This window comes from Scyliorhinus torazame, chromosome 12, assembly GCF_047496885.1.
Source record: "Scyliorhinus torazame isolate Kashiwa2021f chromosome 12, sScyTor2.1, whole genome shotgun sequence".
Lineage (NCBI taxonomy): Eukaryota > Metazoa > Chordata > Chondrichthyes > Carcharhiniformes > Scyliorhinidae > Scyliorhinus > Scyliorhinus torazame.
The window spans coordinates 5,639,972-5,656,904 of NC_092718.1; the positions used below are offsets into that span (position 1 = coordinate 5,639,972).

At 46.0% G+C, this 16,933-nt stretch overlaps 1 protein-coding gene across 5 annotated transcripts in view; it reads right to left on the reverse strand.

Moving 5' to 3' along the window:
- Nucleotides 1–1,192: 1,192 nt before the first annotated feature.
- dennd4a (DENN/MADD domain containing 4A) overlaps nt 1,193–16,933 on the reverse strand; it is a 241,784-nt gene continuing 226,043 nt past the window's right edge. For all 5 annotated transcript variants that reach the window (XM_072470324.1, XM_072470323.1, XM_072470320.1 and 2 more), the window contains 5 exons: nt 16,431–16,685; nt 10,610–10,727; nt 3,479–3,641; nt 3,003–3,067; nt 1,193–2,224 (listed from right to left, as the gene is read on the reverse strand). In XM_072470324.1, coding sequence (XP_072326425.1) covers nt 2,088–2,224; nt 3,003–3,067; nt 3,479–3,641; nt 10,610–10,727; nt 16,431–16,685 — 738 coding nt within the window. In that variant the 3' untranslated portion in view covers nt 1,193–2,087. The remainder of the gene's footprint in view (nt 2,225–3,002; nt 3,068–3,478; nt 3,642–10,609; nt 10,728–16,430; nt 16,686–16,933) is intronic.

Genomic DNA, 16,933 nt, shown 5'->3' on the forward strand with positions numbered 1-16,933 from the left:
CTCGGACTGGGTACGGAGATCATTTTAAGCTGCAATCTGCACAGAATGCACCATAATGCAATTGCAATGGCCATTGAGGTAATTATCACACTCACAATCACCCTGTGAGTCACCACACACTGTTTTCAGTTGGTATTAATTCCTGATCTAGACTGATAATATTATGATTAATTCTATTATAAAAAGTATAAAAGGTTATAAAATATTGACCATACATCTTCTGCCCGACTGAAAGAACTCTCCTGCCCAGATTACCGGTTCCACCACAAGACCTCAATGTACACCTCCTTATTCAGAAGTTTGTATTAATATGTTAGATATTTCGCAAATGCAAATTAATGCATAGATTTAGAAGTTTGAATGGTGAGATTTTCAGCCCTCTTACATCAAGAAGCCAGGATTTGGAAACTGGGGACAATGGCCATGATAAGCTACTTCACCTTACCCAGAGCAGTAAAACCAAAGGGTGCGTCCTACGATTGAATGCGAGGAAGTTCAAAATATTTTAGTGAGTGAGTGGGGAGTAAATTCGAACGGGCTTGTCCAGGAGATGATGGAAATGGAGACTTGCGTCATGCATATCTCAGTTGGGAGTACCCTCTGAATCGCAAGGTCCTGGGTTCCAATCCTACTCCAGGCTTGAGCACAACAAATCAAGGCTGAGAGTGGAGTATTGAGGGAACACTGCAGTGTTGGAGCACTCACAGCACGCCGATTCAGAGACAAGAATGTTATCATTAAGCTAAGGCTGACAGTAAACGCAGTAGTAACAGGCAAAAGAAAAGGAGCAAGGAATGCATCTATTTTTTTAATAACCTGTAGGAATAATGAGCAATGAAGGTGGATACATTTTACAACAAAAGGCCTGTTCTTTCATGTGAGAAAACAACAGGTGGTTGGTGGGAGAGGCAGCTTATGTATGAATAGCTACTGTACCTTGGCTGCGTTCCATCAAACCCTTTTTTAAAAAAAGGCAGGTTTAAATGTCTTATACAAAATGTTCTATTTTACAAAATGCACATAAAGACTCAAACCCTGGATCCTTTCACCTTTTGTCTCTGTAAAGATTTAACTAAAATACACAGAATTGTTCTATATTGCAAAGCACCACGAAGGGGCAAAACAAAAACACTGCGTACAAAATCCCATCAGACACGGTGGACTTTCACACAAACGCAAAAGTGACAGATAATTCAAAAAGTTGTTATTTAATAAGCTAATAAATACAATGTAACTTTCCCATAGGAAATTTATATTTAAACATTTAAAAAATGAGCGTTTAGACACACCTTATCTTTGATCTCAATCAACTTCTCTTCCACTAACACCCAACAAAGCTATTTTAAATGGACAGCACATCTCTCTGACCCTCGAGTCGTACAGCCCCAAGTCTGCATTGCCTCATCCTTTTCCATTCAGACAGGGATACAGAGGGAAGAACATGAAACATCATTTCTCTCTCAGATGGCAAGGTACCACAAAAACTGCAAAGCAACTTCTAAAAGGAACATATTGCACCACATATATGTATCAAGCATACTTTGAAGCTGCATCGTATGAGTATATATCATTATAAAGGTAGATAGCATCAAAAGATTTCCTTCTTTAAATATACAAATACTGACAGTACTTTTTAAATGTGAAAAACGTGTCACTTTTACACAAAGTGTCTCTGCTACACATTTCTCCTCTATGAACATTTATACAATTCAGACTGAAAGTACTTCTAAAAAGGAACATACCAGTAACAGACTCGATGAGATGCAATGGTAGCCAGGGCCATTTTGTACACATTAGCAGCATATTTTGAAGAGCTGAGCCCTCTATTATTTATGCAATCCTTCTAGTTAACCTGATCCAGTAGAATTATATAATACAAAACTATTTAAAATACCATATTAATTATATTTACATAGCTTTCCATTTAACTCATTTCCTGTACATTTCCGTCTTTTGACCACCAAAGGATTACCACAATTTAACAATGTTATGTTTGGAGAGACCAGGTATCGAACTTCCACTGTACAATGTGCAATGTAGTAGTTACACATCATTGATGTCAGGCTGCAGTGAGGGAACGTCAATTCCTAGAGGTATGGTTCACCAAAGGTCTTGCGACACTCCATAACTCCAGAACTGGGAGGCCGGTCACAATTATAAGTCAGCTTCACCTCGCTCGGAGTTAGCCGATCATACGCCCTCTTATATTCTCGGTCAAATGCATCTGTTTCCGATAGAGGTGATAGCAACAATAATACATAAACATCACACACACACAGAGAAAAAAATAGTCAAGGTGTAAAATGAAACAAAAATATTTTAAATGAATTGTTTCTTACAACTTCTTTTGTTGCTTGAGCTCAATATTTGGCAATACTGCTCACTCATTTAAAATTACATTCCTTTGCAATCTTTTGCAAATTTAAAAAACATTACAGATTTAATGAGCCCATGCAGGTGGGGTGGCACGGTGGCAAGCACAGCTACTTCACAGCACCAGGAAACTGGGTTTGGTTATGGCCTCGGGGGGCTTGTGTGGAGTTTGCACGTTCTCCCCGTGTGTGCGTGGGTTTCCTCCGGGTGCTCTGGTTTCCTCCCACAGTCCAACCATGTGCAGGTTAGGTGGATTGGCCATGCTAAATTGCCGTTAGTGTCCAAAGATGTGGTTAGGTAGATTGGCCATGGTCAATGCGCAGGGTTCTGGGGATGGATGGGGGAGTGGCCTAGGTAGGGTGCTCTTTCGGAGGGTCGGTGCAGACGCGATTGGGCAAATTCTCCTGCACAGTCTGGATTCTATATACCGATTCACTGGATAATTAGAAAGCAAGGTTAAATCTTTGAAATGAGTGCTCACCTCTGGCAGGATGAAGCAGGGTGATGCACCAGCTGACAAAATTCCCCTCACAGGGTCAGACAGGGATCAAGTAAGAGCACACTATTCTAGTTCCGAATGATCACTTCGGAAAAAAAAATCTTAAACCAGTGTAAAAAACGTAAGTTACCTATATCAATGTTGTCTTTCCCAAGTGCCACAAGTGAGAGGAACAGAATCTCTCTGTATAAACTCCTTTAAAAGAAGAAATAAAACAAATTACATTTTTTTTCCAAATAGCTTGAAATAGAAATGATCCTGAACCCCATTGCATTTCTTGTAAAGCTAGCCTTTCAGTGTGAAGTAGTTATCTTTTCAACCAATTGAGTTATTAAATGTTAACATTAGTTGGGTTGGTTTAGGTAATCTTCATCCTTTGGGTAGGTGGTAAAATACTCTCACAACTGCGAGAATGAAAGACCCACAGCCGGACAAGGGATTCAGGCAAGTGTCCAGGATATCTGTTCATTGCTCATGAGGACTAATGTTTGAAATACAATTAACTGAATTTGGATGCTTGAAACATTAAACCAGCTGTAGGCTATGATTAAAATATCAAAGTTGAAATGAGCAAGTCAAGAGGTGATTGGTTAAGATCTTGCTTACCGTTGCCGTTTAAAATGCGGTTGCCTGCTCAACACCTCCAGAATTTGACTTATTGGCTTACAGATGTCATTCATCTGAATACTTTTCACAACAGTATCCAGAAAATCCTTGTTGAATAAGCAAGCTTCATCTCGCAGTGTTTGAACAAGGGGATGTTTCTTAGCTGCAAATGAAAAAAAATGATTAGTATTAATTCCATGACTAAGTTCTAACCATTTTGCAACGAGAAATGACAATGTGTAATTTCTCCAAAAGATTTTTGAAACTCTATTCGGCTGTGAACCTGACTGCTCGGCTAATTACGTACTCTTCGCACAATTGAGCACAGAAAGACCACAACAGTGCACCTCATTTAAAGTAGCACAATTCTGCAGAACTTTATTTTCCTTTGGTAACTCACCGAAGACGAGAGACCTTCCTCAACTTTCTTGGAAACTACACCACCGCAAAAATGGAAAGGGCTGTGACTCTTGCATCAGGTCCCCATAACACTTTTGGAGGTTTCTTTAGAATTTGAAGGGCTGTGGTCGAGTTTGCCTTTTTACCAGTTCTATCCAGCTTGGTTTTATTGATATTCAGTGGTACTGGATAATGGCGAATCGTGTGTATTATTTCCGAGATTAATTTTTGGAATTTTATTTACAACAAAGCCCACAGGGGAAACAACGTCAACCCATAAAAATAATGAGGATACTTTTGTGCAAATTAGGTTTCCGTACAAGGCACAGGAAGTATCAATCAGCAAAATGAATTTTAAGGAAGTCACTAAAAGGTATGAAGGTGTGTAGATGCACCTCTCTCTCCTCCCTCACAGTACACAATACTACATACAATAAGTTGGACAGTGAGAGTAATTTAACCGAAGAATGTGAGAATTTTTATTTTTAAATCACTAATGCCCTGTTTGTGCCGAATCAGTTGGGGTTTCCATTGCGAATGTTCTCCAGTGATCTCAGACTCAGTTGTTGGTAGCTTGCCAACTCACCCACAGTAACCTGGGTGCACGAGGGGAGTTCTAACCCAATAGGACGTTAATGTTTTTCAGGCGAGGTAGAGAGTGGAGAAACGGATTATAAAGGCAGGAAAAGAGTAGGTGCATAGATATTCCTGCTTAGGAGGCAAGGCCACATCCACCAGCGCAGTTATTTACACTGATTTTACATTTTGCTCCTGTTCAAAGTGGTCACGAACCATCACAATTCTATTTTGAAGCTCATTCACAGAATCAACTGTGGTGGCAACTTGTTACAACAGGTGCTTTCCAAACATTTTCCCCAGTCTGACCCCATTTTAATGCCTCAAACTTTGTGACTCCCAGAGTGAAACTTTGAGGGCGGGTATGTGAGTTGTTGAGTGGGTATGGGATGGGGAGGCTTCAGTGGTTAGGCAGGGTAGGGGTGTCTGGGGGTTGAGGGAACTGGAGTTAAGTATGGGGAGGGAGTGGATGAAAATTGAGGCAGGGTCAACACCACCTCGCTGTTCATATTTTGGAAAACGTACATTAGACATTTGTAAAATCTGCAGTTTAAAAATTGAAATTAGAAGCACAGAAATTCACAGTCACATTACTTTAATTACAAAGAAAATATACTGCAGTTAAATTATAGAACTAAATAATTAGTGGTAGGCATTTCCTCCAGAAGCAATGAAACTTTGATTTAAAAGATAATTGATACACTGATCTACTGCTGACAGACAACGAAGAACAAATTTGACACTCACTCTCAAATAAAAGAGTGTAATTAAGACCTGTGAAGATAGAGAAAGTTCTGTTAGTTGCATTAAGGGCACAGAGACTTTGGTAAAATAACTATACTCAAGCGACCGCTTATTCAAATTTACGTTTGTCTGTTTTAAACACAATTTCTTTCAATACATGGGCACAAAGCTTTTCAATTGAAGTGACCCTCTCTCACATCTTATCACAACTCCCACAATTGCATGGCTCAGTTAAAAAAGTCATGGTGTGTGTGAACCTGATCTTTTAGATGCCGAAGAAACTCCCAACTATTTTCCCAGATTAACTGGACAATATTTTTTTTCCAATTAAGGGGCAATTGAGCGTGGCCAATCCACCTACCCTGCACATCTTTTTGGGTTGTGGGGGCGAGACCCACGCAGACACGGGGAGAATGTGCAAACTCCACACAGACAGTGACCCGGGGCCGGGATCGAACCCGGGGCCTCGCCGTCGTGAGGCAACATTAACTGACAGAAACTCTGCTGCTAGGTTGGTGATTCACGCTCCTCAAAAGCAAAATATAAAAGACTGTTCTCCAATGCCGGAGGCCCTCACTCTGTCGGTCTGTAAGGACGCAGGCAAGCAGTAGCTAAATTAAAGTTAAAAGATGTGAGTCAGGCATTTGACATTCTCATCATGGTGTAGTTGCCGGGAATAAAATGAATTAGAGGCACTGAAATGAAAGCTTTTGACAAATGTTATTCCTTTCTCAGTCACAAAGCCAATGCGCAGAGTGGACAGGGCAAGACTTTGATCCCATCTCCTTGCTCCAAAAACAATTCAAATGGAATCCAATTCATGGCCCCCACAAGAGAGACATGCAAGATTCAAGCTGACAGGAACTGGCATTACACCTGATCATGAAAATCGCTTATTGTCACGAGTAGGCTTCAATGAAGTTACTGTGAAAAGTTCCTAGTCGCCACATTCCGGCGCCTGTTCGGGGAGGCCGGTACGGGATCATGGGCTTGATCCTACGCTAGATCTGAGCCAAAAAGCTGAAGTGGTAACATTAACCCAAAACATGCTTGAAAATGAAATGTTCAAAATGTAAAAGGTGAACCAAACAGCAGAAGAGTTTACTCCAATACATTGGAGGTGGTCTGAGGATTCAAAAATATTGCACACATCTTTCACCATCCAAATATCTTCACTGTGTGGGAGCTTAGAGTTTGATACAAGCACGTTATTGTATTTCGAGTGTGTTTTAATGCTGGTTGATGGCTGCAACTAATGTAGAGTAAGAAGTCTTACAACACCAGGTTAAAGTCTAACAGGTTTGTTTCGATGTCACTAGCTTTCGGAGCGTAGCTCCTTCCTCAGGTGAGCTCCGAAAGCTAGTGATTCGAAACAAACCTGTTGGACTTTAACCTGGCGTTGTAAGACTTCGTACTGTGCTCACCCCAGTCCAACGCCGGCATCTCCACATCATGACTAATGTAGAGATTCAACTACAGCTTTATTTACATTCTATCTGATACAAAACTTCAGGAAATAGCAAGACCCTAAAAAGCCTGTAAAACATTGGGAAGAAACTCAATTCCCGGCAAATAAATAAACGGTTACAATTATCAACAATGAAGTGCATTTATGTAGAAGCTTGTAGAACATAGAACACAGAACATAGAACATTCCAGCGCAGTACAGGCCCTTCGGCCCTCGATGTTGCGCCGACCTGTGAAACCACTCTAAAGCCCATCTACACTATTCCCTTATCGTCCATATGTCTATCCAATGACCATTTGAATTCCCTTAGTTTTGGCGAGTCCACTACTGTTGCAGGCAGGGCATTCCACGCCCTTACTACTCTCTGAGTAAAGAACCTTCCTCTGACATCTGTCTTATATCTATCTCCCCTCAATTTAAAGCTATGTCCCCTCGTGCTAGACATCACCATCCGAGGAAAAAGGCTCTCACTGTTCACCCTATCCAATCCTCTGATCATCTTGTATGCCTCAATTAAGTCACCTCTTAACCTTCTTCACTCTAACAAAAACAGCCTCAAGTCCCTCAGCCTTTCATCATAAGATCTTCCCTCCATACCAGGCAACATTCTGGTAAATCTCCTCTGCACCCTTTCCAATGCTTCCACATCCTTCCTATAATGCTGTCGGTTTCCTACGCTGTTCCCTGCAAGCGTCTTTCTCCCCCGGGGGATCCCTGATCACACCCCCCCCCTCCCCTGCCCACTTAAGTCTTCTCTGCTCTCCTTCCCGGCTACCCCCCCCCCCCCCCCCCCCCCCCTCCGAGGCTTGGCCTGCCAGGTCCGCCCTGCCCTTGGCCCTAGCCCGCCCCTTCTCCTACTCTCCCTGGTGCCCCCTGACCCACGCTAACTATGCTGACCCCTGCCCTTGGCGCCTGACTGTCTCCCGCCCACGTGCTCGGGCTCTCCCCCCACACACCAAGGACCCAGTAACCTGATTGTATCTCCCCGAGCCCTTTCAAGTCCCTTAACCAGCCCCGAGCCCATCCCCCATCAGAGGCCCCGATCTCCCGCCAAAAGATACCAAGTGCAGGGCCCCCCTTGCAGGCCACCCCCCCACCCCGCCCCCCTCGTTGCAGTCTCCCAAAATCACCCTAAGCAGTGCGCCCTCCAGCCCCCGCTCTCTGTCCAGGCTGAAAACAATCTTAGATAAAACATTACAGTACAGGATAATTTAACAGACCGCCGCCACACAACAGCTCTGAGAGCCCAGAGTCCTTTAGTTCAAGTCCAGCTTCTTCTTTTAATAAAAGTCCACACCTAGTCAGAGCCAGTTAGGTTAACAGACCGCAGCCACTGTACAGCACTGAAAAAACTAAGTGCCCGTTAGTTCAAGTCCAGCTTCTTATCTTTAATGAAAGCCCAAACCTGTTCTGGTGTCTCGAAGTAGTGATGGAGTTCCTCAAACGTGACCCAAAGCTTCGCAGGATACAGCATTCCAAACCTCACCTGCTTTTTGTAGAGGGCTGCCTTTACCTTGATGAATCCTGCACACCTCTTGGCCAGCTCCGTTCCCAGGTCCTGGTAGATGCGCACCTCGCAGTTCTCCCATCTGCTGCTCCTCTCCGCCTTGGCCCATCGCAGCACACGATCCTGTCAGCAAGCCGGTGAAAGTGAACCACCAAGGCCCTCGGTCGGTCACCCGTCCTGGGCTTCCTTGCGGGGGCTCTATGCGCCCCATCCAACTCCAGGGGTCGAGGGAAGGCCTCCGGTCCCATCAGGGCCCCGAGCATACCCGTCATGTATGCACCCGCATCCGATCCCTCGCAGCCCTCGGGGAGGCCCACGATCCCCAGGTTCTGCCTCCTGGCTCTGTTCCCCAGCTCTTCAAGCTGCTCCTGCATCCTCCTCTGGCGGGAGTTCAGCTCCTCCACCTCGTGCTCCAGCTCCGTTACCATGTCCGCCTGGGTGGAGAGCTTCACCTCGACCTCCCTTAGCGCCTTCTCTTGGACCGCCTGCGCCTCGACCATTCGGTCCATCACCGCCCTCATCGGGTCCAACGTGTTCCTCTTTAGTTCGGTGCAGCAGTTCCTAAAAACTCCATCTGTTGCTCTCTTGGCCAGTGAGCCTCCGCTCCCTGGTCCCTGCCGTCCGCCATGCTTCGCCGCCCGGTCTGGGGCCCCCGCTGCTCCCGCTTCCAGCCCTGCCGCTCCACTTGACCACTTCTGGTCCAACTGTCCATACCCCGGAGGAAAACCTCTTCCCTTCATCTCCTCCACCGATTCAGGTCGTCAGGTCCCGAAAGAAATCCTGTGAAACAGGTCCGTTTGCCCATCGCGGGCGGGAGCGATCCGACCTGCGACCTGATTCCTCGAGGGCGCCACCGGAAGTTCACTGTACGCCTTCTTAACAACCCTCTCAACCTGGATGGCAACTTTCAGGGATCTATGTACATGGACACCGAGATCTCTCTGTTCATCCACACTGCCAAGAATCTTACCATTAGCCCAGTACTCTGTCTTCCTGTTATTCCTTCCAAAATGAATCACCTCACACTTTTCTGCATTAAACTCCATTTGCCACCTCTCAGCCCTGCTCTGGCTGCTTATCTATGTCCCTCTGTAACTTGTGACATCCTTCCGCACTGTCCACAACTCCACCGACTTTAGTGTCATCTGCAAATTTACTCACCCATCCTTCTACGCCCTCCTCCAGGTCATTTATGAAAATGACAAACAGCAGTGGCCCCAAAACAGATCCTGCGGTACACCACTAGTAACTGGCTGTTTCAAGGTACTGCACACAGTAGTTGTTGTCAGTCAAAAATTGACACCCTTCCAAAGGAGGAGAGATGACAAGTGGTGACCAAAAGTTTGTTTAGTCGTAGGTTTTAGGGAGGGCTTTGCAGGATGAGAAGGAAGGTGTTGGCGATGCTTGGGGAAGAAATGTCAGAGCTTAGGGCCCAGGCATCTGAAATCACAGCTGCCAATGTAGGGGGGGAAGGGACAAGGCGTCAAGGTTTACATCATATAGAGATCTCAGAATGTGGTAGGACTGGAGGTGACAGAGACAGAAGAGGAGCAATGCCAAGAGGGCTTCGATCACAAAGGGGAGATGGTGGAGTCGGGATAATGTCAATGGACTAGTAATCCAGGGGCCCAGTTAACGTTCTGGTGGCACAGGTTCAAATCCCACCTGGTAGAATTTAAATTCAATGAATAAAATCTGGAATTCAAAGCTAGTCTCAGTAACGGTGACCATGAAATTATCATTGATTGTCGTAAAAGTCCATCTGGTTCAGTAATGTCCTTGAGGGAGAGAATTCTGTCATCTTTATACGGTCTGGCCCATGTACGAGTCCAGATTTGTTGCTGAGTTTTAACTGCGCTCTGAAATGGCCGGGCAGGGCTCAGCTCAACGGCAACTAGGGATGGGCAACAAATGCAGGCCCAGCCGGCAGCGCCCACATCCCAGACACGAGGGTGAGAACCCAATTTTATTTGAGGTGTTGCCAACGAGGAGGCAGCAAGTACATGGGTGATGGGCGAACAGGACCTGGTCCAGGTTAGGTACAGAGGTTTGGATGAGCTGAAGTTTGCAGATGGTGAAGATTGGGAGGCTGACCATGAGGGACTGGGAAAGGCCCAGGATAGTGGTAACAGAAGCACTGCAATATAATTACTATAGACAAGGAATTGCAGATGTACATTGATAATCAGAAAATAAATCCCAACCAGCATCCAGACCTTTCTTAAAAAAGTACAGCTTAAAATTGGTTGGGAGAGATCACAACCGACAGTGTGAGGAAGGACACACTAACAGAGGACACCTCAATGATCTTGCAATTTCAATAATATTTCAATTACATAGTCCATGTGCACAGTGAGCTCATTAATATCACATTGTTCTTTTTTCTTGATACAATCGCAAGGGATTAATTATCTGTAAAACATGAACTTGCACTCACTCTTAGCATTCCACAGGATGTAGAAAGGCTGACTGGGAACTTGATGCAATTTCAGGTTGTCCCACAGCATCTGAATTAAAACGTGCTTACTGTCCTCAGACATCCAGCTGCGGGGAATCTGTAAATTACAACACATTTTAATGCTGGCAAGAGATCTAACAGCATAAGACCACAAGACATAGGAGCAGAATTAGGCCACTCGGCCCATCGAGTCTGCTCCGTCATTCAATCATGGCTGATATTTTTCTCATCCCCATTCTCCTGCCTTCTCCCCATAACCCCTGATCCCCTTATTAATCAAGAACCTATCTATCTCTGTCTTAAAGACACTCAGTGATTTGGCCTCCACAGCCTTCTGCGGCAAAGAGTTCAACAGATTCACCACCCTCTGGCTGAAGAAATTCCTCCTTATCTCTGTTTTAAAGGATCGTCCCTTTAGTCTGAGATGGTGTCCTCTGCTTCTAGTTTTTCCTACAAGTGGAAACATCCTCTCCACGTCCACTCTATCCAGGCCTCGCAGTATCTTGTAAGTTTCAATAAGAGCCCCTCTCATCCTTCTAAACTCCAACGAGTACAGACCCAGAGTCCTCAACCGTTCCTCATACGACAAGCTCTTCATTCTGGTGAACATTCTTGTGAACCTCCTCTGGACCCTTTCCAAGGCCAGCACATCCTTCCTTCGATACGGGGCCCAAAACTGCTCTCAATACTCCAAATGGGGTCTGACCAGAGCCTTATACAGCCTCAGAGGTACATCCCTGGTCTTGTATTCTAGCCCTCCAGGCATGAATGCTAACATTGCATTTGCCTTCCTAGCTGCCGACTGAACCTGCACGAGAATCGTGAACAAGGACTCCCAAGTCTCTTTGTGCTAACTCCAGTCCTAGGAACAAATGTCAGCTCAGAGCAAACATACATTAGAACTATACTAATTAATTATGCTACATAAAACAACAATCAATCTGTGGAGATTTGGGGCTGAGACACATGGGACCAATAAAGCTGTAAGTTTAGCAGTTCTATAACCAACTCTGAACTCGACATTAACGTAATAAATTGGAATCAGGACTTCCGGTGGCAGCCATGAAATGAAAAAAAATGAAATAAAAATAGCTTATTGTCACAAGTGGGCTTCAAATGAAGTTACTGTGAAAAGCCCCTAGTCGCCACATTCCGGCGCCTGTTCGGGGAGGTTGGTACGGGAATTGAACCGTGCTGCTGGCCTGCCTTGGTCTGCTTTCAAAGCCAGCGATTTAGCCCTGTGCTAAACCAGCCCCAAAAAGCTGGTTATAAAGGTGGGGTGCGGTGTGGCATGTTCTACCCTGCCAAACTGGGGGTCACGGACCAGGGCAAAGAACTGCACTTTGACACCCCGGAGGAGACCAGCACGTTTGGCTAGAAAAATGGACTGGTCCAGCATCAGTAGAGGGCAATGGCCAGAACATGGGCTGTAAAGAGCTGAGAGGGGAAGGGGTCAGCACTTGCAGAGGCGCAGAAGAGAGGGGGGGGGTTAGAGGTAAACGGGATTAAATCGGAGAATCCAATGGTCCGGGGAGCCGCTACACTAACAAACAAGCTGGTGTACGGAGGTACAGCGAAGGAGGAGGCCGCAACCTACTTCCCGGGAGGGAGGGAGCGCATGGCAGGAGAGAGGGGAAAAACAGAATTTCTGGGGTAACCGAGGGCAAGAAGTGGGGCACCCATGCGGGGGCGGGGCTGGTTGCAGCAGACAACACGTAGAGATAGCGAAGGTGAGGAAGTAGTTGGTGGCCATCTTGAATGGCCCATGAACACGAGCAGGCTCCGACGAACAGGGTCAGGCCCACAGGGTGAGGATGGTTGATCCCAGAGGAGGGGGGGGGCAGGGCAGTTCCCCACCCTGCATCTGATAGTGACATGGAACATGAGAGCCCTCGGAAGGCCGGTGAAAAGATCCAGAGTCCTCTCCTATCTCAATTGTCTGGGGGTAGACGTAACAAAAGAACAAAGAACAAAGAAATGTACAGCACAGGAACAGGCCCTTCGGCCCTCCAAGCCCGTGCCGACCATGCTGCCCGACTAAACTACAATCTTCTACACTTCCTGGGTCCGTATCCCTCTATTCCCATCCTATTCATGTATTTGTCAAGATGCCCCTTAAATGTCACTATCGTCCCTGCTTCCACCACCTCCTCCAGTAGCGAGTTCCAGGCACCCACTACCCCCTGCGTAAAAAACTTGCCTCGTACATCTACTCTAAACCTTGCCCCTCTCACCTTAAACCTATGCCCCCTAGTAATTGACCCCTCTACCCCGGGGAAAAGCCTCTGACTATCCGCTCTGTCTATGCCCCTCATAATTTTGTAGACCTCTATCAGGTCGCCCCTCAACCTCCGTCGTTCCAGTGAGAACAAACCAAGTTTATTCAACCGCTCCTCATAGCTAATGCCCTCCATACCAGGCAACATTCTGGTAAATTTCTTCGCACCCTCTCTAAAGCCTCCACATTCTTCTGGTAGTGTGGTGACCAGAATTGAACACTATACTCCAAGCGTGGCCTAACTAAGGTTCTATACAGCTGCAACATGACCTGCCAATTCTTATACTCAATGCCCCGGCCAATGAAGGCAAGCATGCCGTATGCCTTCTTGACCACCTTCTCCAGCTGTGTTGCCCCTTTCAGTGACCTGTGGACCTGTACACCTAGATCTCTCTGACTTTCAACACTCTTGAGGGTTCTACCATTCACTGTATATTCCCTACCTGCATTAGACCTTCCAAAATGCATTACCTGTTTACCATGGGGCTGGTTTAGCACAGGGCTAAATCGCTGGCATTTAAAGCAGACCAAGGCAGGCCAGCAGCACGGTTCAATTCCCGTACCAGCCTCCCCGAACAGGCGCCGGAATGTGGCGACTAGGGGCTTTTCACAGTAACTTCATTTGAAGCCTACTTGTGACAATAAGCGATCTTCATTTCATTTTCTTTTCATTACCTCACATTTGTCCGGATTAAACTCCATCTGCCATCTCTCCGCCCAAGTCTCCAAACAATCTAAATGCTGCTGTATCCTCTGACAGTCCTCATCGCTATCCGCAATTCCACTAACCTTTGTGTCGTCTGCAAACTTACTAATCAGACCAGTTACATTTTCCTCCAAATCATTTATATATACTACAAAGAGCAAAGGTCCCAGCACTGATCCCTGTGGAACACCACTGGTCACAGCCCTCCAATTAGAAAAGCATCCCTCCATTGCTACCCTCTGCCTTCTATGGCCTAGCCAGTTCTGTATCCACCTTGTCAGCTCACCCCTGATCCCATGTGACTTCACCTTTTGTACTAGTCTACCACGAGGGACCTTGTCAAAGGCCTTACTGAAGTCCATATAGACAACATCCACTGCCCTACCTGCATCAATCATCTTTGTGACCTCCTCGAAAAACTCTATAAAGTTAGTGAGACACGACCTCCCCTTCACAAAACCATGCTGCCTCTCACTAATACGTCCATTTGCTTCCAAATGGGAGTAGATCCTGTCTCTAAGAATTCTCTCCAGTAATTTCCCTACCACTGACGTAAGGCTCACCGGCCTGTAGTTCCCTGGATTATCCTTGCTACCCTTCTTAAACAGAGGAACAACATTGGCTATCCTCCAGTCCTCCGGGACATCACCTGAAGACAATGTTGATCCAAAGATTTCTGTCAAGGCATCAGCAATTTCCTCTCCAGCCTCCTTCAGTATTCTGGGGTAGATCCCATCAGGCCCTGGGGACTTATCCACCTTAATATTTTTCAAGGCGCCCAATACCTCGTCTTTTTGGATCTCAATGTGACCCAGGTTATCTACACACCCTTCTCCAGACTCAACATCCACCAACTCCTTCTCTTTGGTGAATACTGATGCAAAGTATTCATTTAGTACCTCGCCCATTTCCTCTGGCTCCACACATAGATTCCCTTGCCTATCCTTCAGTGGGCCAACCCTTTCCCTGGCTACCCTCTTGCTTTTTATGTACGTGTAAAAAGCCTTGGGATTTTCCTTAACCCTATTTGCCAATGACTTTTCGTGACCCCTTCTAGCCCTCCTGACTCCTTGCTTAAGTTCCTTCCTACTTTCCGTATATTCCACACAGGCTTCGTCTGTTCCCAGCCTTTTAGCCCTGACAAATGCCTCCTTCCTGCAGATGACACAGCTAAGGGAGAGGGACCGACTGCTGGTAAGGGCGGGAAGGGCTGGTGGGGCAAGCGTTTCATGAGTGCTTCGAGATTAGGGCAACGGGGTTGGCCATACTAGCAAACAGGACAGTCCCATTCACGGCAACAAGCACATTGACGGACCCGGGGCGGGGGATGGGGGAAGCTGCAGATGGAATTTGATCTGCTCTCCACAGGGAAGACAGTCCACCAGCTCTGCCAGGCATGGGGGGCCTTCTACGAACATGGAGACAAGGACAGCCGCATGCTGGCACACCAGTTAGAAAACAAGCAGCCTCGAAAGAGATAGGTCACGTTGTTCAATGATTCACCTCGAAGGAGGCCCTGCCGCCCACGCTGGCCCAGGCCTCGATCTCACTGATCCCCAAAAAGGACAAAGCCCCCATAGTGTGTGTGGATTGTGCAAACCCGTCTCTCTCAAACACTGATGTGAAAATTTTGACGAAAGCTCTGGCGAGGCGGCTGGAGGGCTGCCTGCCAGAAGTGATCGAGGAAGATCAGACAGGCTGTGTCAAGGGCAGACAGCTAACAGCGAACATGAACATGGGAACCTCTGTTACAGGCAAAGTAATAATAATAATTATAATTAGTGTCACAAGTAGGCTTACATTTACACTGCAACAAAGTTACTATGAAAATCCCTAGTCGCCACATTCCGGCACCTGTTCGGGTACACAGAGGGAGAATTCAGAATGGCCAATTCACCTAAATGCACATTTTTCGGGACTTGTGGGCGGAAACCGGAGCACCCGGAGGAAACCCACGCAGACACGGGGAGAACGTGCAGACTCTGCACAGACGGTGATCCAAGCTGGGAATCAAACCTGGGATCCTGGCGCTGTGAAGCAACAATGCCAACCACTATGCTACCGTGCTGCCCTACTGTGCCGTGACAACTGTTTGTACAGATGTGTATGCAACTGTTATTGCCTAGTTTGTTTGTTTATGTATTTGCCAATGGCGCTGTTTTGTTATATAAACAAATATTTTTACTAAATGCTAAAATTCCAATAAAAATATTTTTCAAAAAGTGTAATTGGAATCACATGGCGACATCCCTCAGCTGTTCTCAGTGTCAACTTTAGGTTTCCGGCACTAGTTAGTAGCTGGTTGTTGGTCTGAACTTTTAATTTATATTATGCCTTAATATACTTTTATTGGCAACAGAATTTTTTGTGCCATGGTCCACTGACCCATTTGTCCAATTATAGTCTTTGTCCTTCCAAACTTGCTTTACAGTCAAGGAAAACCATTGAGTTATTTAACAGCTGGACAAAGAACTATTGGTTACAGGTCTGGTGGTACAGGGAACCTCCACCTATCGCTGGCCCCCTACCCAGCTCCACTGCTCCACCCCTCCCCCCACAACAGAATAAATCTGACACCATTTCCAGGTCTTCCCAGCTTTAACAAAGAGTCACCCAGACTTGAAACGTTAGCTCCCTTCTCTCTCCACAGAGGCTGTCTGACCTGCTGCGTTCGTCCATTTTTTTTCTGATTTTGGTACAAGGAACAACGTGAATTGAGTGCACAGTATTGAAGCATTTTTCCTTTCGCAATCGGTGGCAGCCCCTAAACAGGCTTAGTGACAATAATGAAGAAGCTTCGCTTGCTCCTGGCTTACCGACACGCTCTTGTTGCAGTGTTCTGAAGTTAGTACGAGTCCCGGCAAGTTGGTAGGTAGATCAATACGCCGGAAATACCAGACCAAATTCCAGAATACAATTGGATGGTGATCCACGAATGTTGCCATGGATATAACTTGATCACCTTCGTTCTCCAGCAAACTTTCCAGCTCTTTCCACAGCACCAAGGGGCTCAAATAAGGAACCGTTATAGGATCAGGATTCGGTAACTGCCACTCTAAGTCCAGTGGATTCTACAAAAACAAGCAACAATGGGGTGAATTTTTTTCCCACAATGAAAGTGACTTTGAGACTTGGGGGGAAAAAAACTAAAGCAAGGAATATATTCCAAAAGTAAGGATTTGAATATTAAAATGTGTACTTCCATTCAAACACACCAATTAGGAGCTGGGGGAGGCCATTTGGCCTCTCGCATCCTCTCTGCCTTTTGCCAAGACTGTGATTGTGGTCTCTACTTTTCTGTCCACCCGCTATACCCATT